At 31.6% G+C, this 26,223-nt stretch overlaps 2 protein-coding genes across 3 annotated transcripts; both read right to left on the minus strand.

Moving 5' to 3' along the window:
* Positions 1 to 1,140: 1,140 nt before the first annotated feature.
* Positions 1,141 to 14,155, minus strand: LOC130644499 (transient receptor potential cation channel subfamily A member 1 homolog). 2 transcript variants are annotated; one of them, XM_057450137.1, is made up of 19 exons: positions 13,840 to 14,155; positions 12,293 to 12,423; positions 11,781 to 11,946; positions 11,075 to 11,209; positions 10,566 to 10,774; positions 10,259 to 10,417; positions 9,586 to 9,944; positions 9,260 to 9,443; positions 8,830 to 9,044; positions 8,270 to 8,665; positions 7,629 to 7,744; positions 6,904 to 7,166; positions 6,179 to 6,487; positions 5,507 to 5,637; positions 4,652 to 4,859; positions 3,871 to 4,044; positions 2,685 to 2,753; positions 2,381 to 2,545; positions 1,141 to 2,013 (listed from the first exon to the last, which is right to left on the minus strand). In XM_057450137.1, exons 2-19 carry the CDS (start codon positions 12,389 to 12,391, stop codon positions 1,849 to 1,851), a joined length of 3,522 nt encoding a protein of 1,173 aa, XP_057306120.1. In that variant the 5' UTR covers positions 12,392 to 12,423; positions 13,840 to 14,155; the 3' UTR covers positions 1,141 to 1,848. The 2 variants fall into 2 exon arrangements, with proteins under 2 accessions (XP_057306120.1, XP_057306119.1); XM_057450136.1 differs by lacking the exon at positions 13,840 to 14,155 and having other exon boundaries at positions 12,293 to 12,569.
* A 297-nt stretch (positions 14,156 to 14,452) lies between these two features.
* Positions 14,453 to 25,764, minus strand: LOC130644501 (armadillo repeat-containing protein 2-like). Its single transcript, XM_057450138.1, has 17 exons — positions 25,050 to 25,764; positions 23,998 to 24,112; positions 21,794 to 22,330; positions 21,544 to 21,646; positions 21,191 to 21,363; positions 20,744 to 20,794; positions 19,579 to 19,724; positions 18,914 to 19,013; positions 18,601 to 18,741; positions 18,467 to 18,523; positions 18,177 to 18,273; positions 17,955 to 18,080; positions 17,772 to 17,885; positions 17,445 to 17,577; positions 16,374 to 16,534; positions 15,601 to 15,791; positions 14,453 to 15,337 (listed from the first exon to the last, which is right to left on the minus strand). Exons 1-16 carry the CDS (start codon positions 25,259 to 25,261, stop codon positions 15,622 to 15,624), a joined length of 2,436 nt encoding a protein of 811 aa, XP_057306121.1. The 5' UTR covers positions 25,262 to 25,764; the 3' UTR covers positions 14,453 to 15,337; positions 15,601 to 15,621.
* Positions 25,765 to 26,223: the final 459 nt, after the last annotated feature.

Raw genomic sequence — 26,223 nt, forward strand, 5'->3', positions numbered from 1 at the left:
TCTTTTCACATCTTCCTAACAATAAATTAGAACAGAAAAACATAACAGTATTGGAGTAGCTTGGTATGGTGGTACATCGCATGACACATTTTATAAAACATATTTCATATTCATCACAGATCTTTGCACTTGACATCGACCGACTTGTGACCAGGAACTGGATTAAAAACTTTCTTAATATCCACAGCCAAATGTGGATTGCATCCTTTGTGCTTATTTTCCAAGAAAAAAAAACGCTGACGCTGGTCACTTTACAGTTGTCGATGTCCGTCTGTTCTTCTTCAGGCCAACATTTTCTTGATTATTTGCGCCGGTGATGAACGAAAATTGCATCAATTAATATTATTGACAGTTTTGCGATGCTTACCACACGACCAAAGACCGGGGCTTGCTCGAGGATACGACACGTGCATTTATACTATTCTGATGCGCATAACCCGAAAGGTCGGGTTACTAAGTAGTGCAAAATCCGAAAAGAAACTTCGTTCCCACTTATCGCAGTCGGAAACAGCGCATTTAAATAATCATTGATCAAAACACATTGATCAAAACAGTTATATGGTGATGACTGTTTTTAATTGTTAATTTGGGCGTTTTCACAAAATAAAACATACCAAATGTCTGTCGAAAAGCAGGTTCCTTACCTCCACTAAAAGCCTTCGTTTTTTTCGTTCTGATGAATGAATTTCACTTTTTTTGTGTGTATCATCCGAAACCTTGACCACAGGGCTTACAAAACATCTATGGTGACTGAAATACTATCTAACCCTTATTTAACTTTATTATTTCATGAGTAATAACACACATAACATACGAAGTTCATGAAACACTCTTTGGATGACGTAAAGTAAAAAGCACATGCAAAAAGTAAAACGATCCATGGAGGTATCTATAACTTGTTCTTTATCCTTTTTAAGCAATGAAAAACCTCTATAGTATATTTGTTGCAAGTATACGAAATTACTATTATTACATATAACCAGGTATGTCAAGATACAGCTAAAGTACACTTTGCTTTGTCACGTGACTAAGAAAATAAGAGGGCGGAATAAGCGGGAAAATATTGCATACCTTTAGTTAGTTTTGCAGACCAACCCACCCGCCCTCGGTGAGAGTGTTCGTATAAAATAATTATATATATTTTGTTATATTAGAACTATATTATCTTGTGAAAATTTACCGTGTACTGACTGCATACTACCTAGTTTGATTACTACTTGTATCGCATATACAAAGGTTATATAGAGTTAATAGAAAGTTATTTTCGATTGAATGCAATGAATTAAAAAATAAATAAAAGTCATCCGAATCAACGGATTTGAGTTAAAAATAACTGGAAGCCATCTAAAACTTTGGGTCTTTTTTCTATGTTATGCAATTGACAAGTAAGAATTTTAAATTTATTAACCGTTATGTTTGTGTTTAGAATATTTACAACAATCGTAATAAAAAAGTTATGTATTTAACTACAGACATAGCAGTAATTCTTAACCATGTTCTCGACAAGCTTGTCTGTCGACATGTTTTTTTCGACACTCAAAATTTACAAAACATAAAGGCAAAGTACAAACACATTAATATCTATGACAGACAATATAAGTATGAAACGATTACCCCCTTTTTAATATTTTATTCAACATTTTGTAGGGAACCCTACAGGGATTGTAAAAAAAGTACGGATTCTGAGACTTTCCTTGTGCTGAAAGTGATGCAATTTTTATATGGTGACAAATGTGTTTAAAGTTGATCTCGATATATCGATTACGTTCACCAACCTAAATGAGGAAAAGCAACAAGCGAGCCTGTGTACACAAAAACCTAAGTCGCAGCCTTAATATTGGGAACCAATCACCAATCATCCGTATCGTTCGATAGATTAGAATGTTTTAAAAGTGCTTCCATCATTTGTTCGAGATTTTTTATTTGTTTACTCATATCTTGAAAGTTTGTTTTCAACTTGTCCACTGAATGGCGGATAGACTGTGTATGTTCTTGGACGATATCTGAAACAGACTAAAAACAACAAGACATAAGCATTTACGGTAATTATTACTGTAATTTCATTGGCTTGTCTGTTAATTATTTTTCAGAGGGAAAATTCAAGGATTTCTATGTTAGCAATATGAGGACTTATTAACCAGTTAAATGTAGGAGAAACATTAGGAAGAAAAACTCGTCCCTAGGCTTTTTGTCCCTAGGCTTTTTATGCCCTTATTGGGGTGATGTACCAGAGGGGTCGTTCCGTTAGCATTATAGGCGTAAAAAAGAACCAGGGATGAGGTTGTTATTTCCCAGTGGATTTTGTATTAAATATGTGACGATGGTAACGGTGACAATTCAAAAAAATTTTATGATTACCAAGCATGATTGGAAAACCCACCTTCGTCGGGTTGACTGCTTCATGAATCTCATCCATTGTTGTGATATGTGACATCAAGTTAAACCAGTGAAATTCCCGATTCGGATAAACAGTTTTTTCTTTCATTACATAACGTTGGCGGAAACGACTCGGTAAAGATTTTTCAACATCCAGTACAAGATGCACCTAAAAGCAATTATGTTTAAAACCAAAAATGACAATTTAAAAACAAAAATAAAAACAGAACAAAAAAACAAAAAATATGATGATTCAGCAGAAAAGTATTTGGAACAATTTAGAAAGCAATCTAGTTCAAGAGGTATACCTGCATAGCTACACGATTTACGACAGCCTGATCCAACACACCTTTGATATCATCAACAGCTAAACCAACCTGTGAATCAAACACGTTTATTGGTGAGTTTGACAGAGTGTAAGATATCTTACATAAACAGTACTACAATAGAAATATATTTTTATCATCATCATCTACTACAATAAAACACCTCCATGGTTTGGTAAGCCATATTAGTATATGTACCCTATGACGGATGAAGATTATTATGTCATCCTTTATCGCCTTTGCTTTATTTATCCACAAGTGCTACCAATTCCTGTTCGTTCATTTACGCGCTTATGTTATCCTAATCCTTACCAGTGTCTTTAATCAATAGATTTACTTCCGCATAATAGAGCAATTAATGATTGATTTTCGTTCGTTGTGTTTCAAGTATTTTTTACTTTACGTTATTACATATATATATTTATTTACGCATTTCAAGATGAAGAACTATGTATTTAAGGAAATGCTTGAAATAAATCGGTTATTATAATTATTACTAGTTGATAAAGCCCGTGGAAAGTCAACTTAGACAGGATAACAGTAAAAAAGAACCTTTATTTAAATATTGATGACGTCATCAAGGATCTGGCAAGAGACAAAATATTTTTCTTGGAAATTTGTTTTCACGTTGCCTCTATTGTGCAGAGCGATCAAAAAAATGTGTTTTGAGAAGCAATCAATGAGATATAAGGGTTTAAAATGTTTGCTGACGTCCAGCAATGGCTCGTCAAAAACCCCAATTTTTTTTTTAGAAATTTGTATACCTATATATATATATATATATTAGACATGCATTTTTCGGTTACTTTAAAGAAAAGTTCGGTAAGATCAAAGGAAAATAAACATAACCACTTTGCCTGTTACAGACACACGAAACTGGCATATTATTATATAGATTATTATGGCCGCCAACTTTCACAATGTAAACAGTTCTAATAATCTGACGATGTAAAATATGACTAGCCAATTATAAATTTAGAAGAATTGTTTTCCAAGAGTTTTTTACATCGAAAGACATACAGTGGCAGTTTTAGGCAAATCCGAAAAGACACATTTTCTCCTAAAAAAGTTCATTTTAGCCATTCTCAGCAAAGTGGATGTTGGCGAAATAATATAAATTCGTTAATCTCTAATTGGATAGTAGCCTGCTCCTAAGAAACCAACTTACCATCAAGTTCATCAACAAAATTGTCATAATGATAACAAAGATGAAGAAAAGAAACCATGTGATCACGGGCGGGTCGAATTCTGCAGAGTTAAAAGTCGCGTCGAAATCGAATTCACCAATCATCATTACTGTAGTCTTGACAATGCCACGAGCGAAAGTACTGAATGTTCGCATCTACAGCAGAAGATTAAAATGGAATGTAGTTAAAAACACGTGCATTATTGTAATATTAGGTGATAGTATTGAGTTATTGCATTGAAGAGCCTAATACTTAAATTTTTACGCGTTTTTTTTCACTCAGGAGAAATAATTAATACTGCCCAATAAACTTAATACGCATAAAAAATATTGTATTTCCAAATTTAAGTCGAACATAAATTTTCCCTGGGTTTAGAAATTTTTATGTCAATTATGAAAAATATAATCGAACACAAACAGTAACAATCCGAAATTGCGTCATTTACACTTTCAAATCAAGTGTGCGGGTTATGCGTGGTTTATCAGTAAGGAAAGTTCGTTATATTCATTATCAACCATTTGAGGAAAAACAGGAAGCCTCGTCTGGAAGGTTAAATTAGGGACGCAAGCTAGTAGTTACCGCTTTCACGGTAGTCAAAAATGCTGCATTTCAAGGTTATGTGAAAATCAAATACGCAAAAAGTCGTGTAAAATAATTGAATAGACAAAGGCTGGAATTTTTTCCTATTTAACAAATATTGAATTTTAACATTTATAGATCAACAAATTAGAGATCAAAAAATTAGCAAATAACTAAAAGTACCTGATCTCCAAGTAGCGTGAAAAAACCCAGAGCAAATGCGATAATGAACAAAACAAAAGTCATTGAAAACTTTAAGAAGGTCTTCAAAACGTCCGTGAACATGACCACGTAAATACCAAGTGTTGGAAACTTCTGAATAAACAAGAGCAAGTCAATCCAAGCTAAAAAGATGGCTATCGAACCAATGCTGATATGCAATGAGCTACAACTAGAAGAAAAATACAGATTGTACAAATAAAATGTAATACAATAGAAAGTCAGGTAGCAAGTAACACACAAAAAAATTGATGTCGAACTATTTGTCGGTTGCCTAAACCTTTTTGACGTTAACGCGCAAAATGTAGAACAAATCATAATTAGCGGAGAAATACTTTTTTTCACAAAACACAAGCTAACTGGGGAAAGGCGTTTTAATCACTGAATTTCTTGTCTTTGAGTTATTTAACATTTTTTAAACAAACACAGCTATAAACAGAATTATTCCACACTCATCTATATTTAGAATAAAATCCTGAATTTTACAATTTTTTCATTGTTATTTTTCGTAGAATTTAAACTTGCGCAAAAAATGATACGCGCGAAACACGTTCGATTATTACGAAAAAACCTTTACGCGAAACTATTTCCCACTGGTAACAGGAACCTGGAATAAGTAATGGTTCCCCACAGTTGTGTTCCCCACAGTTTTTCGTTATTTTCTGCTTTCCAACATAAATGCTATATGTTATCAGGTTTTCAGCTGTACTTATGTGAGATATATATACATATTTTTGTTTTATAACTTTACATGCTGGTTGCTTTTGATCCAATTCGCGAATTTTAGCAATGTAACTCAAAATACAAAAAACAAGCTACCTTTGCTTGGTGTTAATGTAATGATCAACGTCATCTAATGTATAGAAAATAGCCATGATGTATATGGACCATTCCATGACATTCGTGAGATCTCGAACATACCCGATACCTCTTGCGACCAGTTGTAACAACTAAAAATGTTTGAATAATTTAATGGTTTATATCGTGTTTATAGTGCGCATGTAAGCACTTGTTACTTTAATTGAGAAAAAATCGAGGTTAAATTTTTACTGCGAATTTTTTTATTTTGAAACTTGCAAAACTCGTTCGAAAAGGAATAAGAACGTATTATACTAGTAATCTAACTCAAAACTAGAAAAAAAATTATACTAGTATTACACCAATGACGATTAAAGCGTAAATGCTGAATAAATTTGGTAAATGAACGCAAAAAGCGAACTACAATCGTAATAATATGTTGAGAAAAGACAGCTAAGTTCGAAGTTTGAAACCACAAGTAATTGCGTAGGCTGTTTCTATATTAGATTTACACATTTTGAATTTTTTAAACTTCACTTGTGTTCAGAGGAGACTTAGGACTTAGGTTATTTGGTCCAAACTCCTAAACTGTGCTTTCCGATAAGTTATTTTACCACTGCAACATTATTTTTATTTTTTCTTCCATTCTGTTTTTACACAGTTTTTCATTCCGCTTTTTACAAACTACTTTACCTCTAGAAACAACTGGAAAGTACCAAGTATAATAACAAGCAATCTACCAGCAATCATGAAAATAACAACAAGGGCGTCATCTTTGTCAGCTCTTGTGATCTTTGATACACACACTCTGGTGCCGTTACTTGTCACATAAGCTGGGAGATACGGCCTTGATACTAATACATATCCAGTAAGAAAGAACAGGAACACAAAATACACAGCAAATTTGGAGTAAAACACAATACGACCAAATCTTTGCCACTTTTCGTAAATAAGAGATATAACTAATGGATGATTTAATAATTCTCCTCTCTTATATTGACACTAAAGAGAAGAAATTAGTAACTTATGAAAGGCAAACAAGTGATGGCGTGATTTTTTTTGATCAACTCACTAGATTTCGTTATTCATTACAACATTTATATCTTACCAGATATAGGAAATATAAAAAGCACTGTCATTCGACCCTCCCACCTTGGGCTCATAAGTACACATCGATTTTAGATTTTACACTAAGTCCGAGTAAAAAATGGACGAGATATAAACCTTGTACCCAGGTATCGTTGGCTCATATTGAGTCATCCAGCCTGGACCACAGGGCATTTATATAAAAAAAGAACAAAAATACTGGGGTCGACGTTATTATTATTATTATTATTATTATTATTATTGCTATGGTTTACCCAGGATAGCCTCTTCAATTGTTATACATAAAAAAATTCACGAACTGAACAACTCACCATCATGCACAATGGATGATTACTTTTTCTTTCCATTAACTTCTGTACTTCACCTGTCAGTTTGTTTACATTATCACCCTCCACCGTCGAGCTTGTCGTGACAATACTTTTTTGGTCTTCTTCCAACTCTTCACCGTCATTCGTCCAATCAGAATATGTGTCATCAAGGAGATCGTAGTAAAACTGAACTTTGTAATCAAAACTGTCAGGCGGTAGATGTGTTGTTAGTTTCATGCATTTGTTTAGCACCAGGTAAGCCACATCTGAAGATGGATAACACATACAATACAGACGTTGATTCTTTTCATAATAAATGATAGAATAGAAAAACCAACCTCTTTCACAATATGCACAGGACCCTTATAAATTTGCAAATCTTAAATATAAAGCACAAACTAATTCACTCAGTGTTTACTTCCAACTAAGATTATAAGGTCTCCCACCCACCCTTCGGTTCGTATCACGAAAACATTTACCTGCCGTGTGGTTGGACTCAGTTGATCACCCAAAATTTATAAAATATCGAATTATAAAATACGAAAGTTGACTTGAGAAGGCAGTCTTGACTATAGGATTGTTCGAAAGAGATTGCACAGTTAAAATTCGTAACAATAACAAAGGAAGACTAACCAGGCAACTTTTTGATAAGTTGTCTCATAGGCGTGGTCACATTTCGAAAGAGATTGCACAGTTAAAATTCGTAACAATAACAAAGGAAGACTAACCAGGCAACTTTTTGATAAGTTGTCTCATAGGCGTGGTCACATTTCGTCCATCTCTCGATCTGTTTTTCATTACAGATAACCAATCAGGATGATCAAGAATCGCAAGTGCCACTTTTCTAAGAAAAGACAACGTGTCAAAGTAATAAGGATATATTACAGTAAAATAGAAGAAATATCGTAGCAGTCTAACAAAAGCTGTCGCGTTAACTTCCAGCAGCCTTATTTTATCTTTCGGGTTGTGATTTCTTTTTGGTGGGGGTGAGGGGCGTACCGACAGCGTACTATTTGGTGGCTAAAGTCATTTTTAGAAAATGAGTTCACACGGTAAACAAGAAGCTAAATATAAAATAAAATTTTCAAAAAATGTGAAAATTTTTGCTTATTTTTTGTTCTAAATCATGTAACATAGATCCTTTTTTTCTCTGCGTTTATTTTCTTTTTAAATGTTTTTTTTACATAAATACAGGGAACTACAATGCCTTCAAATTGCATTCATGGAAAACTTCACCTATTTTTTTAGCTATAGGCCACTGAACTTAGAAGAGCCGTTATTATAGGGAAAGTTTAAAAAACCTGTTAAAATTTACGGCTACTACGGTTGAATCGCTCGAAAGCATGCAACTCAGGAAAGCAATTCTAACCTATGCGAATTCTCCACAGCCATGTCTAACGCATTTCTTCCCGTATGATCAACAAGATTGAGATCTGCTCCATGTTGCAACAGTACTTCCACCACTTCATCATGACCTTCTCTACTAGCTAAATGCAATGGTGTAGTGCTCGCCAAATCAATTGGGTCGATAGGTGAATCGCGATCTAATAGATGCAACACAACGCTAGTGTGACCTTTCGCAGCAGCGCAGTCTAATGGTGTCCACAGTACAGAGTTTCTTGCGTCTACACTTGCACCAAAGTCAATGAGTATATCAACTAATTTTGGACGACCATGCAAAGCAGCAAGGTGGAGAGCGGTATTTCCAGATTCGTCTTCATCGTTGATAATGGAGGGCTTTTTATTCAATAACAACATTGTCACTCTGAAAAGATATATATAAAAATTTAGAGATACGCTTGATACCACAATACAAAAAAAACATTTCGTTCTATTGTATACGGACATGAGATGTCATATCGAGTCAAACACATGACTCAATAACTTGGTAATCCCTTGTAAACACAATACAGTGAATGTTGTAATTACTTTTTTCTTCCATTCATTGAAGCGAGGTGCAAAGGTGTGAGCTCCTCATCGTTACAAGCATCGACATCCGCTCCTGTATCAAGAAGAAGTTCTACGACATGTTTAAAACCTTTCTCAGCAGCGACATGAAGAGGAGTATTTTCAAAACGATCCATTTGATTGACCAGGTCGTCCACACATGAAGAATCGCTTTTTTGCACATGTTCCAACAAAAGCTATGTTAAACAGAAAGGATTTACTGTAAATGACGTAATTTCAGGATCAAACTTATACACCTGCTCTGGTTGGCTTCTTTGTAAATGTATAATAACAAAAAGGAATTATTACAATGCTAAAATAATTCACTTGCTAGTCTTCAAAGGTCTGTGGTTTTTACAATCTTTAAATCGCGTTCAATCGCACACACAAAAAAGAAATGACGTCTTCCCACCTTGAGAACTTCAACAGAATTTTCTTCCGCAGCCCAAAAAATAGCAGACTTTTCCGTAGTGTCGACAATATGCAGATCCGCGTTATACTCCAGTAGCACTTGAAGAGTTTCGAGATTGCCGTTCGCAGCAGCGATAATTAATGGCGTTTCGTTGTCTTGGTTACAAGTGTCAACAGAACAGCGCCTAAAGTGAATAACATTGATTTTGTTAATAACAAAATGACAAATATAACTATTTAACAATTTCCTCACGTTTCAAGTAAAAACGTTTGTAATTAACAAATGATAGCTATTTTTTAAAAATAAAAAACACAGGGTGTACTTACGTTTCAAGTAAAAACTTTGCAACTTCAGGTCTGTTGAAGAGAGCAGCTTTATGTAATGGCGTTTCGAGTACGATATTTTGACTTTCAATATCGGCTCCTGATGCAACAAGCAGCTTCACAATATCAGTATTACCTGTGGCTGCTGCCAAATGAAGAGGGGTTGAAAAACCACTTTTGCAAAGATTTACGTTGGCACCCTTCTCTATCACCAAGCAGCATGTATTGTAGTGGCCAGTATCTACAGCTAAATGCAGAATGCTTTGGCCTTGATTATCTTGGTCATTGATAATGTCTTTTAATGTCCAGTTATCAACCGTACCACCTTGCTTCTCGATATCAAAGAGTATTTCTTTTAAAATCTAAAAAAAAAACAATTTATTTCAATTACATAGGGTTTAGCTACAAATGCGTTTATTTGAAAAGACCGGATAAGAACATAGGTGTATTTTTATCATAGCACATCCGTATTTTTAGTCTTAACAGAGAATGTTTCACCCCGATTGAATCCCCGATTATGACGAACAAGTATCCGTGTAAGTCAAGTTGAAGATGAACTACTTTGCTCACCCTTAACATTCTGCAACATTCGTCTGTGGATCCCAGTTAGTGATGAGCAAAGTAGTTCTTCTTCAATATGACCTGATAAGAAAGTATTTTTGTATAATTTTCTTACAGAGACACCATCACCAGTGGCTGCGTAGTGTAACGGATTCATGTGTTCATTATCCCACCTCATGAGAGTAGCACCAGACATTAATAATAACTTCGCAGCATCTGTGTTACCATTACCACAAGCATTGTGAAGGGCTGTACCTCCAGATGTGTCTATCACCTAAATTAAAATTTAAGAAGTAAAAAAAAAAAAATTAAACATATTTGTATTCACTGTCATTTTAGTTTTCCAGTTCTTCAAACGTGTTCACAGGTTTATTTAACTTTCCTAAAGAACGCTTCATTTTATAACTGCAGACTTTTCTTACCTCCAGGTCTATACCTGGCCAATTTAAAAGTATTGCCATTCCTTCTAAATTTCCTTTCACAGCTGCATAATTAAGCGGAGTCTGATTGTAGTTATCCACTGCATTGACGTTAGCGCCGTTGTTTAAAAGGTATGTGATCACATCTGACGTGTCGTTACCGTTATTGACGGAAAATGTTTTTAGAACTGTCCCATCATTTTGAACATTAACTAGAACATAATCAGAATATGGAAGTTTAGATATAAGGGTTCTTTCCATCCTTTCATGCAGTTGTTGGGTACATGAGATTTTATACACCAAGACTATCCAAAGAAGGATGAAACATTAACTGAACATGAACAATATTGTTAAATTTACTAAACAGAAGTAACACAAAAAATTTCTCTTATGTAATTTCAAATCACATCAGTATTTGTTGTTTGTTTGGTCACAAACTTTTTTATAAAAGGTCTTGGAAAAGTGGTTGTTCTAAATTTCCCTTTCCGACCACATAAAAATATGAAACTAACTGAAATTTTCTTCGGCTTGGATAACAGGCTGTACATGTCGTATTAAATGAGTTGCATCACTATGTTTATCGACTTTAAAATACTTCGCTGCAAAATGGATTGGTTGTGCTCCGTCTGAACCAATAATGTTAACCTCTAAAAGTCGGCAAAGAGATTGTTGAAAAAATTGATAAAAACAACAATATAAACAACAACATAATAATTATCAACAAACACAACAGCCACAAAAACAACAACAACAATAACAACAACATAAAAATCAACAACATAAAAATCAACAACCACAAAAACAACAACAACAATATCAACAACAACAACAACAACAAAAAATTACCAGGAATCGCAACAAAAATAAAAGGAAAATCACCAAAAACAAAAACAACAACAACAACAACAGCATAACAACACCATAAAAATCAACACCAAATACAACAAACACAACAACAACAACAATGTCAGCAACAAAAGCTGAAACAGTAAACACAACAACAAGCACTGTGTATTTACACCTCTTTTTTTCGACTTCTTGTTTTACAAAATATTAGTTATCGTTATATTCGCCTATAGAAAGTAAAAGGCTTTCTCCGCAATTACACGCTATAAATCTCTATGAAACAGTCAGATAAGAATGTACAAAACTTCTAAGATATGTAATTAAAAACAAATGAAATCACTTGTAACAGACCTTCACACACGTGGTACTTACTTGCTCTAGCCTGGATTAGTACTTTTATAACTTCCATATGTCCATAACGAACAGCATAATGAAGAGCGCTTAACTCCTGCTTGTTTAATTTGTTTATTTTTCGTTTCTTGCCATGATACTTTTGAATATATTTTTGTACAATAGCAACATTTCCATACCGAGCAGCCTATAAGGTAGTGGAAGATTAGAAAACAACATATCTAAAGAAACATACAGCACTGATTGGGTGAAAATTGCAGAGGTTAGATTCTAAACAAATGATTTTACCATCAGTTAAATTTAAATGATCAATATTTCTTGAATATGATAATCTTCAACACACTCTTGGAGTTTTAGTTGTGTCAATTTTCCTTCTTAGATGATATTATTTGAAACAAACATTGATTTGACATTTGAAAAAAATGAATGAAATCCATGATGAGATGAGCAGATAAAAAGGTCCAGAAATAATAAAAAAACTGAAATACTTTAACGAGGATGAATTGTTTTTTAATAATATTAATTTAACTCACTTGATGAAATGATAATTTCTCTCTCTCAGATACCGGTTGAGAAATATCTTCCTTTTTGATTTCATTAAACACTTGGGTATCAAATCCACCGTTCTCCATTTTAACTAACGCTTATATTGCCTTACTCCCATCTTAATACAAAATATAATGTTTGCTGATAAAACAGAACAGTTGTGTCAAAATGGAATATTGATTTCAAATAAAAAATTCATAAGCACTTGAAAGTAATATACTTCAATAAGAGAAGAAAATATTTAGAAGACATAACCATAGTTATATAAGATAAAAACAAAATGATTCAAAAACCTAAATTGAGATTTTAAATTATTAAACTACTTTCAATATCCCTCATTCACTTCTCAATACAAATTTTTCAAATACTTAATAATTTACTAAATAAACCGAATGCTTATGAAATTAGTATTTACCTTTCGGTTTAACCTAGACGTTAAGAAATTCGAATTTATTTTGAGTTACATTTACATTTCAATTATTTTAGCTAGAATCTTTCATCGTGACAAATAAACATGACCACCAATGTCTAAAAGAGAGCAACAGTTTTTTGTTTTAAATTTTAACTGGCAATGACAACCACTACAAAACAACTAAATTCCATTGATTTACGTTAATAAACTTGGTATTTTCTATACGAATATCTAACTATAATTATGTCTAATAACCACCACACCAATACCCCCATAAAACAACAACAAAAAGTCTTCAGCAATCACCATCACAACATCTCTACATCACTACAATCACCACCACTATTACAACCACTATCACCACAACACCACATCGACACTATCACCACCACCACAACCATCACCGCCACCACTACCACCACTACCTCCTTCACCACCACCACTACACCAAAAACCTTGAAAAACAAAGATTAATATCAACGAGGACATATTCTGCCATCTTTTTTGACAATTACAACAACCATCACTACCAACAACAAAAACAAAAACAACAATAACAAAAACCGTAAAAACAACAGGAAGAGTAATCTCTACCGTCACAACAATTTGCTCTAGGAAATATCAGCTCTAAGAAGTTTGAAATCGTGACAACTAGCAATACATATATGAACAACTAATTTTGTAATATAACAAAAAAGAAAAGTTGAGAAAAGGATGAAAATAATAAATGAGCAAACAAAGTTAACAATTTATTGAAATTTTTAAATATGCAACTGATTTTATATATATTCGTCATTTTAAAGAACATTGCAGTAACTCAGCAATTGACACACCTGGTTTTTATAATAAGTATATGTGATAAAAGAAAAAACACTTATGACTTAATAGCTTTTTGATAACCATAAAGAAACCAGGACTAAACAACAAAAGCGAAAATACTGAAAATTTATTAGTATATAAGTGTATCAAGTCCTAAGGGATGATTTGTAGTTAAGTATCTATTCCACAAGATTGGTACATCACTTGTGATTGAATTTTTTTTATCAAACTAAAATTAGCATTTCCAATATAATGGTAAAAACAAAAGAAGAAATAAAAGATAAATACGCAATTTGTGCTGACCTCAATTATTGAAATGAAAGTTTCCCTTTTTGCTTTGTAAAACCCAAGTTAGTTTCAACCAATCTTCTTTCGATAGTGCCATCTCTCAGTCTTGCGCTTTAATAAACAGCATACCATAAAGATTAAACATTTGTAACCACCAAAGAATTAATTTTCAAAATATATGAAACGAGAATTCAATTTTGCAAATTTAAAATCCATTGCCATGCTCTACAGTTACTTTCATTTTATCTGTTTTTCACTACATTCTGCATCAGTTCTCTATTTAAACTGTTTTACAAACATAACATTCATTATTTATCCATTATTCATTACTTTATTTCCATATAAATCTTATCTTCTGTCTTGTATATTTTATCCAAATTTTATTTCTTTTTTTCTGTGATCATTTCTTGCATGGATTCGAATTTCATGTTTTTTTTTATTAATATAATGCTAAACCCTGTACATTACAACTATGGTATTGTAACTTATCATTGGATCAAAAATATAAACTATTATTTTTATTGTTGTTGTTATTGTCGCTTTTTTTGTTCTTGTTGTTTTTGTTATAATAATTATTATAAAAAATCCAGTTTTTCTGAAGGACAAACAAAAAAAACATGTAAGCATAAATAATTTGTTTATCTTATATTATAAACAACAAATAAATTACTAATCTAATATTTACAGACCTCACATATATATATTATAACTTCTATATCAAACATTTAAATTTAAAAAATACAGTCAAACCTGTTTAAAATGGTCAATCAGGGAAGAAAAGCGTTGGACAGGTGGCTGTCTGATAAAGAATCGTTTGTATAATAGCAACAGTTGTAAATCTTCCATTCAAAGATGCCTTAATGAGACTATTCCACTACATCAAATATTTCTTGTGCGGTCACTGAAAGTCATCGGCAAGTAGATCAACTAATTTCCATATTTAAATGTGTATAAATATTGGAAATCTAAATTTAGTAAAACTGCAAGAGTTCAAAATCTTGGTTGTCACATAAAGGTATTTTTATATTTTGTGCTTTAAAAATTGACTGGATGAGGTAGCCACCCCATAGATGTGCTGGAAAGGCAGGTTTGACTTCAATTACATTTTTATACTAAAATTGTTTTTTAGAACAATACTGTGCCAACGCCTACCTCAGGCGTACATAGAAACACTTTTTTTTAATATAAAAATTGTGTAATTTGAAGTTAAAAAGAACCCCTGTAAACCAAAAAAATAGAAATAAAATTTCCGATAAAAATCTGCTCACAAAAAATTTATTAGAATCTGTTGAAATCCTGTCACACAAACTAAAAAGATAACTACATAAACTTGTACATATAAACAAAGATTTCTTTATAAATTCCATAAAATTGGTTCATAATGGTCCACAACCTTTAAGTGCCATTCAGTATAACATTCCATAATGCATTCGCTTGAACACACACTCAGAAAATCTTTCAATAGGCAATCTGATGGAATAAATTTAAACGAATGTGCAGCACAATTGGTATGCTAAAAATAATTAAAATAAAAACAATAGGGCACTGAAATAGCTGGTCAAATTGGACAAGTATGAGTTAAAAATGTATCTTGCAACACTATTAAAGACTATTTAAGTTAAAAGTGATAAGAAAATGTAGACGTAGTACAGTCGTGTCTCCACGGATTATTATAAATAAGTTCTAAATTTTACCCATTTTTTTGTTTTTGTTGATTCTATTTGTAACTATTACGCCGAATATAAAAAATATTATAAGACTTAATTAATTCTTTACATATATTCATATCTTTTTTCTTTAATCAGGTTCTGATATAATTGGTTCAAGTTCAGAATGATGTCTCTCGATTCTATTAAGTAACATAACACCAACAGGTTGGAAGTGTTCTTCCCATGATTCTTTTAAAAACTCTATACTTTCATCTCCTACATCAGGTCGACCATCATAGTCTAACGATAATTCAGGTTCTGAAAGTCAAAACATTTGAATATTATGTTTGATTCGTTTTCACTGGGATAACAGGATAAAAATCAAATTTCCACACCAATGAGCATTCTTATCCCTTGTAAACATAGAACACCAACACAACTCCTATCTCACTTTAAAAGGATATACACATTGGATTTTAATTTCTTTGTGCATGTTTTTTAAACTTCATTTCTCATTTAACCTTAGTTGCTAAGCGCAAATTTTGATAAGAAGCTGCTAAGAATAATATTCCAATTTTTCTTAAATTTCAGCATAAAATTGTTTTTTTTTTTCATTTTTATTAGAAAAAGATTGCAGATTGCTAATTATCTACAATTTAGATTATCTCTCGCAAATTCAAAGTTTGTCCCCGCACGTATAAGCTATTTCTATACTAGGTTTTTATATAACAATTAAAATTTCTAACGTTCTAAAATTCCAAATTTAACCAAGCCAGTAGATTTTTCAACTAAATCTCGGTCAAATACATTAAAAGTATGTGAACTTAGTTTTCACTATTGACTGGTGTTTTATACTATAATATCAAAAGCAACAAAAACAAATGGAAACATATTATTTACCTAACAGCTCATTTAACACAGTTATTAATTCATCTGTTTCATTTTCTCCAAAACACGAAAGTGATGTTTTGATTTTCTCACTATAGTTCCATAATATCTGGCAAACCATACCAGCTAACAGCCAATCAGATTCAGCCAAATCTTTCAGTATGTCAATTAACCTAATAACATAGCAATTCAATAAGTTTTGAAATAATGCTGAAAGGAAACCCAAGGTATAAAATAATGTTGGACTTATATTAAAGTGCTTAAAAAGTTGGCTAACAAGTCTTTTTAAATTTTTTAAAAAGGTTTTTTTAGTTTTTTTAAAGATATTCACGTTGAAAAAATTTCAGATTTAATTATGCTGCATAAATTATGATTAAGGTACGTGCATTTAAACTAGATATTATAAAGGTGATTTTATTAACACTAGTCGTTAGCCCGTGGAAGATTCCACGGGCTCGCGCCCGTCCTTTTTATAACGCATTGCGTGCGTCTCGCTACTTGCGCAGCTAAGCTAACATTTTGCGTGACAGACAGACGGACAGACGTATACGGGTATTATAATATAGATAAAATCTTATGTCAAAATGACACTAGTTTTGAATTTGTTATGCCTTCATTGGCATAAAAAACATGTTAATATTTTTTTTTGCTTTGTATGAGGTTTGTTTTTTTTAATTTGAGAAATTCCTCTTGCTTTGATTGTAAAATAAATTCTCAACGTAGAACAATTAAAGAAGTAGCTATAAACCTTAAAGTAAAATATCAGCAAGTAAAGGCTAAAAACAAATAGAAACTTTTGTATTTGTAAATTTTAATATTCCTTTTCGGAACTATTCACACAGATGGTATTCGTGTTTACAAACCGAACTTGCACACTGCAAATTTAACCCTTTCTCATTTCTAACATGTTAGAAAAACTTTTTTACGTTGCTAAGTATTTAAAAGTAACATTACACTTCATAGCACTATTTGTGTCATCATTATTCAAAAATGCAATATAAACCTTAGCTTGTTTGTAAAGACAGTGTGATAATAGCATCACACAAATTTCATAACAAGGCAGTACATAGTGCAATGACTCACTTTGAGATTGCATTAAATTTCTTTAGCAAGTTTCGCGTAGAAACGTCAACCATCATGTTAACCAGTACACCGCAAGTACAAAATATCACCTCCGGATCTTGTGAATCCAGCAATGTAATAAACACTTTAAACACTAAACAAAAAAAATTGACAAATTTTAATTCTGACAGTTTAAATGTTTTCATGTATGACGATGGTCCAGTGCATCACATGATATATAGGCTACAACGACACAAGAAAAAACAAAACAAAAAATTCATATTGTTAAGTTTTCCATTGTTATGTCAGTGTAAATAAAAAAAAGAATTATTGAACAATTTTGTATACCTTCGTTTTTTATAACAAGTTCTCGTACATATTTGGATTGTGTAAGATTTCCAAGCACTCTAACAGCTTCCAAAACACAATCCATATTTTCGTGCAATAGAATTTTAAAGAAAGCTAAAGAAAAATAAACAGTAGAACATATACATACATAAAATACAACTTAAATTAAGATTTGTTGGTTACCTTTTGCGAATTCTTGTTGTTTTTGCATTAATGTACTTTTTTGTTTTGCAAAGAACGATATGTTGTTGATAGTTGCAGTAGTGTTAATTATTAACTCATCGCTAAGATGTAACTCCACGGCTTTAACTAAATACAGAAATAGACATGGAAATCAGATTGGAAGGTAAACATGTCATCCATCTTTCAAATTCATCAATAAATATCTAAAACTAGGTCTTTTACCCAAGATACGCAGAAGTATGTCCACACATTTTGAATTATTTGCAAATGCTTCACCACAGTCTTTGCTCAGTGACAAATTTGCTATTACCCGGACAACCTAAAAGGAGAAAAATATTTGTGGCAACATATCTTCTCCATTAAACATTTTAATCAAGCGTTTCTGGTTGAACCTTACAAATTAAGTTTTCCCTTGAATAAAAATGCTATTTGGAGAGATAATAGTGTACAACTTTAACTAGACATCTCAACTTTAACCAACTGCAATGAAATATTTTAATTTTTTTACTAACCTTGATGATAACATCTTCAGAATGAGATTGACTCTCTTTATTGTTTTCTTTATCATTCTAAAAGGAGATCATGTTGATAAAAACTAATGTACATAGTAAATCTTATCTTTAAACAGTGTAATACGATTCCATACCTTTTCTATGAGATTCAGATAATATATTGCAATTTGAGTGAATATATTGATTCCATCAAGTGTTATTCCAACAATGATCTGCGATTCTTTTACATGGTCTGCAATATTTCCGAAAGCATAACATAATCGCACAGTTGTTTCCTTAAGAAAAGAAAAGTATTACCTGTACACAACTAAGAAAGTTAATTCAAAGTTTGAGATAACATAACACTAATGTTAGCAAAAACTCACTAACGAAAACAAAACAATGGACCAATAAGGCTATATTATGCCATCGAAATAACAACTACATATAAAATTTTAATGTTTTTACCTGTTTTTTATAGTGAGTTCGTAAACCCTCCAACAAAGTTTTGTATCCTTTTTTAAAATTATGTAACACGTTACATGCTTCAAGTGAAGTTGTTAGTTTGCTATGAAAAAAACAGGCAATCGTTTAAAATGTGTTTAAGGCAAAAAAAACCCACAAAAAGAATTAGTCTAAATCAGTGAGAAAGTCCCTGTTAATACAAATTATTAAAGGTTACCTCCTACGAAAAATAAAGTTAATTGCATATGGAAGAGCTAGAAGGTTGTCTAGGAATTTGAATATATTTTTTAAAATTCTTGATTGGTTCTTTATAATTTGGACTAAGAAGATTCACTAATTATGCATGATGTGAGAGTATGCTTTGCTGGTCGTTCACTTTGACACGTTTTAAACATTTTACATAAATTTCAATATTTAGTTGCCATAATTATGCTCAATGCTAACTCATGACGTTATAATTTCGCATAATTAGTGCACCTTTGAAGACAAATATCTCAAGAGCGGATAAAGATTTTTCAAAAAAAATAAAAAGATTTCTGGAGAACTTTCAAAGATCTTCCATATTTGCTCAACTTGATTTTTCCCAGGAGGTAACCTTTAAACAATGATGTTCAGGAAGCATTATATATAATTAAAGTAGATTATGATGAATGTACACAATTGATTACCTAAATATCTTGGATACATTCAAAAAATACTCGCGATCTTTAAATCTTGTTTCAGTCAATGTCAACAATTTTTCCAAGATATTATAGGATATGAATTCTTTAAAAAGAGAGGTGTTGTTGGCAAAATTACTTAGAGCTGATGTGACCTAAAAAAATGATAAAATACATAAAGACTAAAAAAAATTCTGTTTAAGTGATGAAGATAGTTTAAGGAAGTGACTTTCAGCAATACCAAAGACTTCCTTAAAGCAACACTTAAAGTATGGAACATAGATGCATATGATTCTCGTAAAATTAACCTTAATAAAATAGGATTGCCTAAGCCTTTCCCTGACTAAAATGAAAATTTCTTGACTAAGTAAACTTTTTTAATAAAAACATTTTTAAACAATATGTGAAAAGCAAAATTTAATTTGCACTCTAGACCAAGAAGGACTTGGCAGGAGGTAATAATAACTGACTAGATGCTGAGGAAGTTTATAACTAACGCAGTCTAGATCAGATTGGAAGAAGTTCATAAATGTACCCTGTCCACCCAATGGTAGCATGGAAAACAAACATTACGCAGCCCTTAAAATTAATTGCTGGCGTGGTTTCATTTCGCGACGGCAAAAAACTGCCGACGCTGTTCAGATCCACTTGCTTAACGTGTTGTCCCACTTTCTGGCTAAACAGCCTACTAATGTTGATGCTCGCAACTTTAAACCACTTCCTTCTACCGGCATACTGCAAACATTAGAAACAATCGATTTAATACGGTGGCTAAAATCGTCAAAGAAAAAATTTATTTTGTTCTGTGTATTTTTAGATATTGTTAAAAGTTTCTTTTTCTAACCGTTCATCCAATTTATTCTTTTGTGTGAAAATAATTCACAAGTTTTGCTTAGTTACCAAGGTTGAAGTAAAAAAGAATTATGCTAGATACTGTTAATATTTAAATAATATTTTCAAAATTGCTGACACTTCACTTTCTTGCGCCGGCTAATTATTGCTAAGGGATTGCCGCTGTAAACAACTATGTCTGGTTTTTGGGCTAATTTCGAGGTCTTTTACGTCAAGAACGATTCACACAATAAAACTTCCCCACTTCTCCCTTACTTTTGGAAATTCTTTAATAAACTTTACATTGTTATGTATTAACTTGCTAAACATGAGATAAAGTTACCTGAACTAGCATGTGACAACTTTCTTTGTTACGAGCTGCATCATTTGTTAACTAAAATCAATTAAATGTTACGATATTAAAAGTATACCTATGCAAAAAACAACACTTTGAAAATTATCCTCAGACTATAAACAACAGTTGTTTATAGTCTGATGATGTTCTTAGTGTATGGAAAGTTAATTTTCGTTTTGAATTTACATGCTAAACAGGAGTTTAGCATGTAAAATAATAAAATAGGTAAATTCATTAGCCTTTTTTTCACTGAGCATGTATTTTTAATTGTTTGTGAAATTGTAATAGATTTACACTCCATAATCTGTCAAGTTTCATTAATTAAAACTGAGCTTTTTCTGTTAGTGATACAATATCTCTGCCAATAGTGTCTCAAGTACTTGTAGCTACTATTTATTCAGATAGTAACACATAAAAAAAAAAAAAAAAACTTACTTCATCAATAGAGTACTGCAATAGATTAGAGATTGTTTTTAACACGCCATGCTTGATTAATTCAGCTTGAACCTTTTCATTTAAAGAAAGAAACTTTAATGCACCAGTTAAATAAACAACACAGTCCACTAGATCCATTTGCTGAGGCTTCTCCATAAGAAGTAATAGTGGCTCTAAAATATAAATCGTTTATCTTGCAGAACAGTTTTATAGCACAACATAAAATTGTTTTTCTTTTACATGCTAAGATTATATTCTAAACTCCTTAGGTGTTTGGAGCTTTGAATAAAAAGCAAGTTTTTTAATAAAAAACAACAGTATACCATTATAATTGTTTTAGCATCTTGACTTACCAATTAACTTTTCATCAACAAACAATGTGTCATGCTTTTTATTACGTCCAACTTTAAACAGCAGCTTACAGACAACTTCTAAATTTTTACCTGTTACTTCCAACTAAAAAAGGCAAACAAAATGAAAATGAAAAATTGATAAGGCGGCTATGGATAGTATGTAATGGAAACGTTGCATGACTACAAAACAGATTTAAGAAATTGACGACTTCCTCTTATGGTACAAAAACACAATGAAATAAAACCCTACCGCAATAAAAAGTCGACTCAGCTTCAGTAACAATACAGCATTATGATCACTTGTACATTTAAAAACAGATGTTAAAAGCTCTGATCTCCGTTTAGAGCCTAATTTTGATTTTCCAAGCATATTTTCTGTCTTCAAGGTCCTCCATAAAACATCAAAGTTAACTAACAAAGAATCCATGTCACCATGTAGATGATTCAGTTCCATCTGTTTTAACAATGGTCTAACGGTTTCTTCGAAACACAAAACAGATCTTTCTTGGGCATTGGAGTAATTTGACACATCTCCAAATGAACTTGACCGCCTTAATGATGACAAATCTTCAGTTAAAGGCGTTCTCTCTTTAGGCCCACTGTGAATTCTTCGTGTTTCTGTTTCTAATAGGTCTCCAGGAGCAGTAGTTCTTCTCTGAACTACAGGTCTTCTATTGGTTTTGGAAAATTTTGGTTCGGAACTTTGAGGTGGTTTAGGAACAATAGAGCTTTTTAGTATAGGTGCATTGTTGTTGTTGTTATTAGGATCATCTTGGTCAAATGTTACCTGATGTCAAAATAAAGAAAAACTGGTTATTAGTTGGAAATAAAATAAAATATGGAAATAATGGAAATAAAAAATTAAAAGTAGAAAAATACATTTTCCCAATCTTTTACGTTTTGACCTCCAAGAAATTTTAAAAATTTGCAACTCTCATTTAAAACATTTTTTAAAGCATGCTAATGGTAATTTATACTTTCTTTAAAAAAATTAAAACATAATTTTTAACATAATTTTTTGCCTATATACAATGCTTTGGCAGATGCAAGTAATTATGTTAGTGTAATGGTTTAAATGTTTCTTAGCTTTATTTACAACAAAAAGCAAAACCAAAAATGACAAAGTCCATTAAAAGTTACTGTTAAAATATATCACAGGAATTCAAGGGTTGTCACAAACTTTTCTCAATTAAATTTCCAGACATATCATAACAATTATTATTTTTTTTTGACTCTTGGAGTGAAATGGATATTAATTAAAAAGAGAATATTTTTCCAGACTGAAACCTGGTGAAATAATTTGGAAATATATATTATTGTAATTTCAAGTCAGAAACAGTGCCAATTATTTAACTTATGCGACCAAGGAGGTTTAAAGAGAGAATGAGATACATCTCAGTAGTCTCTACTGAAACCATCCATTGTCGATTTGCAAGTTGCTGCATTGTTTTCAAATTCAATTTTGTAAACAAAATTTTTTAAATCTTGTGTGTAAATTATAAAAGTAACTGTTGCTGATTGTTATTTTTGCATAAATTATAAATTATTTTTACAGCGATAAAAAATTGTTTGTTTTGTAATTTGATTGTTTAAAATCATTTTTTAATCATATCTTGTGGTATATATGCAGAAAATAAGTAAAATCAGCCGAATATAAGGGTTATTTTGGGGAAATTATGGTAAAATAAAAATAAAAAACAATCTTAGAAAATAAAAACGCAAAAAACAAGTAAATCATCACCCAATGAAAAACGCGTAAGAGATAGTAACAAATGATTAATATTTTCTATGCAAGAAACAATAGTCACCAAACACTGATTCTATACCGAAAGTTCAGTAACTTTGAAGAAAAAAATATGTAACCCCTCCTGGAGTAATATTTTTTAAAAGTTTTATCAAACATTTAACTGATGCTGTGCTAGAAGGGAACATACAGAAATATCTATAAGATATAAAATTATATTATATCTCAGGGCAACAATTTACGCAATACAAGCTCCAAATACCAGCTGAATCGTTTTGCAAGTAGAGAAAAAAACTTTACTAGCATTAATTCTTATAGTTCTACAAAGCCATGTGTTTATTTATGTCCGTTGCAGTTCTTAATATGTTTAATGGGAGCACGTAAACAAACTTGAATAGAATTCGAATGGAAGTTGCTTAGATGAATCTCCTTGTTATAACATATATACCACACAATAGAGTATTATATATTCGTGCAAAAGTAATATTCAAGAAATTGAAAAACAAATTGTTATCTAAACAATTATTGTAACTATTATCCAGACTTTTCCAGACATTTTTTAGACTAGTGAGGCACATCTAGACTATTTCCAGACTTTTTAGACTTTTCCAGACTTTGCTCTAATTCCACACATTCTGATTCTAAAAATTTAGCAAAATAATTATAAATGACAAGACTTGTAAATAAAAAGAAACTAAATCAGAACTTACGTTCTCTTGGTCTGAATCAAAATATGAAGAAATTTCTTTAAAATCAGGAACATTTTGGATGGGACTTAGCCTTTTGCCAGTTGGTGGACGGGAATCTGTGTAAGATGATGCTATGCTGCAATTTAAAAACAAGTTAATTATGGCTTTCAAAATTTAGGTAAAATACACATAGATCATGATATATATCCAAGGTTGATGAGTTATCCCTGTTAAATAACAATTAAAAATGTTATACTTGTTATATTATAGACTACAGAAAGTAATAATCACTACTAATCATTTGGTGGAGTTTTATATCCATAGATGATATTGTGATAACTTGTGGTGTTGACCATACCAAATCATCATCATCATCATCATCATCATCATCATCATCATCATCATCATCATCATCATCATCATCATCATCATCATCATCATCATCATCATCATCATCATCATCATCATCATCATCATCATCATCATCATCATCATCATTTTCGGCTTAACGTCCGTTTTCCATGCTAGCATGGGTTGGACGGGGTATGTTAATGACCCTCTTCCGATCTGATCTAGACTGTGTTAGATCTAAACTCACCTTCCTCTGTATCAAGTCTGTCCTTATAACCTCCTGCCAAGACTTTCTCGGTCTGCCTCTGGGCTTTGCCCCAGGAACTATTAAGTCTCTACACTTTCTTACCCAATTATCCCCCTCCATTCTTTCCAAGTGCCCCAGCCAATTCAATCTGGATTTTTTCATGTAACTAGCTACTACTAATAGACCACAAGACTTTACAGAATAACTTTGTTGAAAAGGAACAAAATAATAAAGGAATACATGAAAACTGTTCAAATAACGCAGATTTTAGTATAAAATGAACAGATCATGATTCAGCAGTTGTAGAATGACAAAACAAAAAATTAACTAATACATATTATGTAAAAAAAATCATTAAAAATATCTCTTAAAAAAAGTTTTTATAACCACTACTATGTGTGCATAAATATCTCTTTATTTTGAAACTATACTTTAATAGAACATTACAAATAACATTTTAAATCACGTAATTTACCTGCAAGCTGATGGAGGACGATTTTGCTGATATTGCCCCTTGCTACCAAAAAGTGTCCTGGTACTTTCAGCAGGTGTAAAAGGCCTTTTAGTTTCCAATGATCGCACAGATGATCTTGCTTCTGAAATTATCTCGGCACTTGTTTTTTTACTTGCTTCATAAAATGGACGGTGTTTAGTTGACTTTTTTGTTTTAGGAGGTGATGGATCCATGGAATTATAAAACCTAAAATATATTGTATGTTTTTAGTTTCCGAAGATATTATATCTAAAAAAGAGAGTATAATTAAACATTTATACACATTTTTATAGGAACCAGATATTTTGATTTGTGCTAACAGATTATAATGTATCAAAGAATGGAAAGATATGTAAAGGATTGTCTTCATAAGTGTTTAAAAAATAATCGATTCAATTTGTATAATATTTTATTTAAAATGATCTCTATATACGATCTCAAAACAAATTAAAAAAAAAAATCCAAAAAATTGTTTCAAATCATCCTTAAATAGTGTCAAATCACTTTGTTGAATTGAAAATTGTTTTGAAATTGTTTCTAAATAGTTTCACATTCGTTTTATCCTTTCAAAAAATTAAAATTAATTTGTAAGACTTAAATTCGTTTTGGTTGAATTGTTTTAACATTGCTTTTAATATAACAAGTTTATCACACAAGCGCCAATTTTTAAAGAAATTAACTATCAAATTATGTAAATATCTGCATTCTTCATCACAAAAATAAAAAAAAAATGAGATAGTAGAAAGCGAAAAGATTTTTGTAGATTGTTTAAATACAGTCAATATAGCATCATAGAAAGCAAAAATATCATTGTAGATGCTTTAACATTTTAGGAAAACAGTGTTGTAGAAAGCAAAAAAAAATTGCTACAGATCATTTAAATATAGTCAAAACAGCATCTAAATTTCGCTGTAGATCGTTTGAAAATCATGAAAATTGGATTGCAGAAAACAAAATCATTGCCGTAGATTAAAAATCATAAAACCATAATTGTGAAAACAAAGGGGTTGTAGTAGATGGTGTAGATTACAATTGTTTCTAAATCGTCGCAACAATTTATAGTAAATTATTATTATTATTATTATTATTATTATTAAAATTATTCAAAACGTTTTTCCACAAAACTGCAGTAGTCGATGTCTCTCATTTTATTCTT

Source organism: Hydractinia symbiolongicarpus, chromosome 5 (genome assembly GCF_029227915.1).
Source record: "Hydractinia symbiolongicarpus strain clone_291-10 chromosome 5, HSymV2.1, whole genome shotgun sequence".
NCBI lineage: Eukaryota > Metazoa > Cnidaria > Hydrozoa > Anthoathecata > Hydractiniidae > Hydractinia > Hydractinia symbiolongicarpus.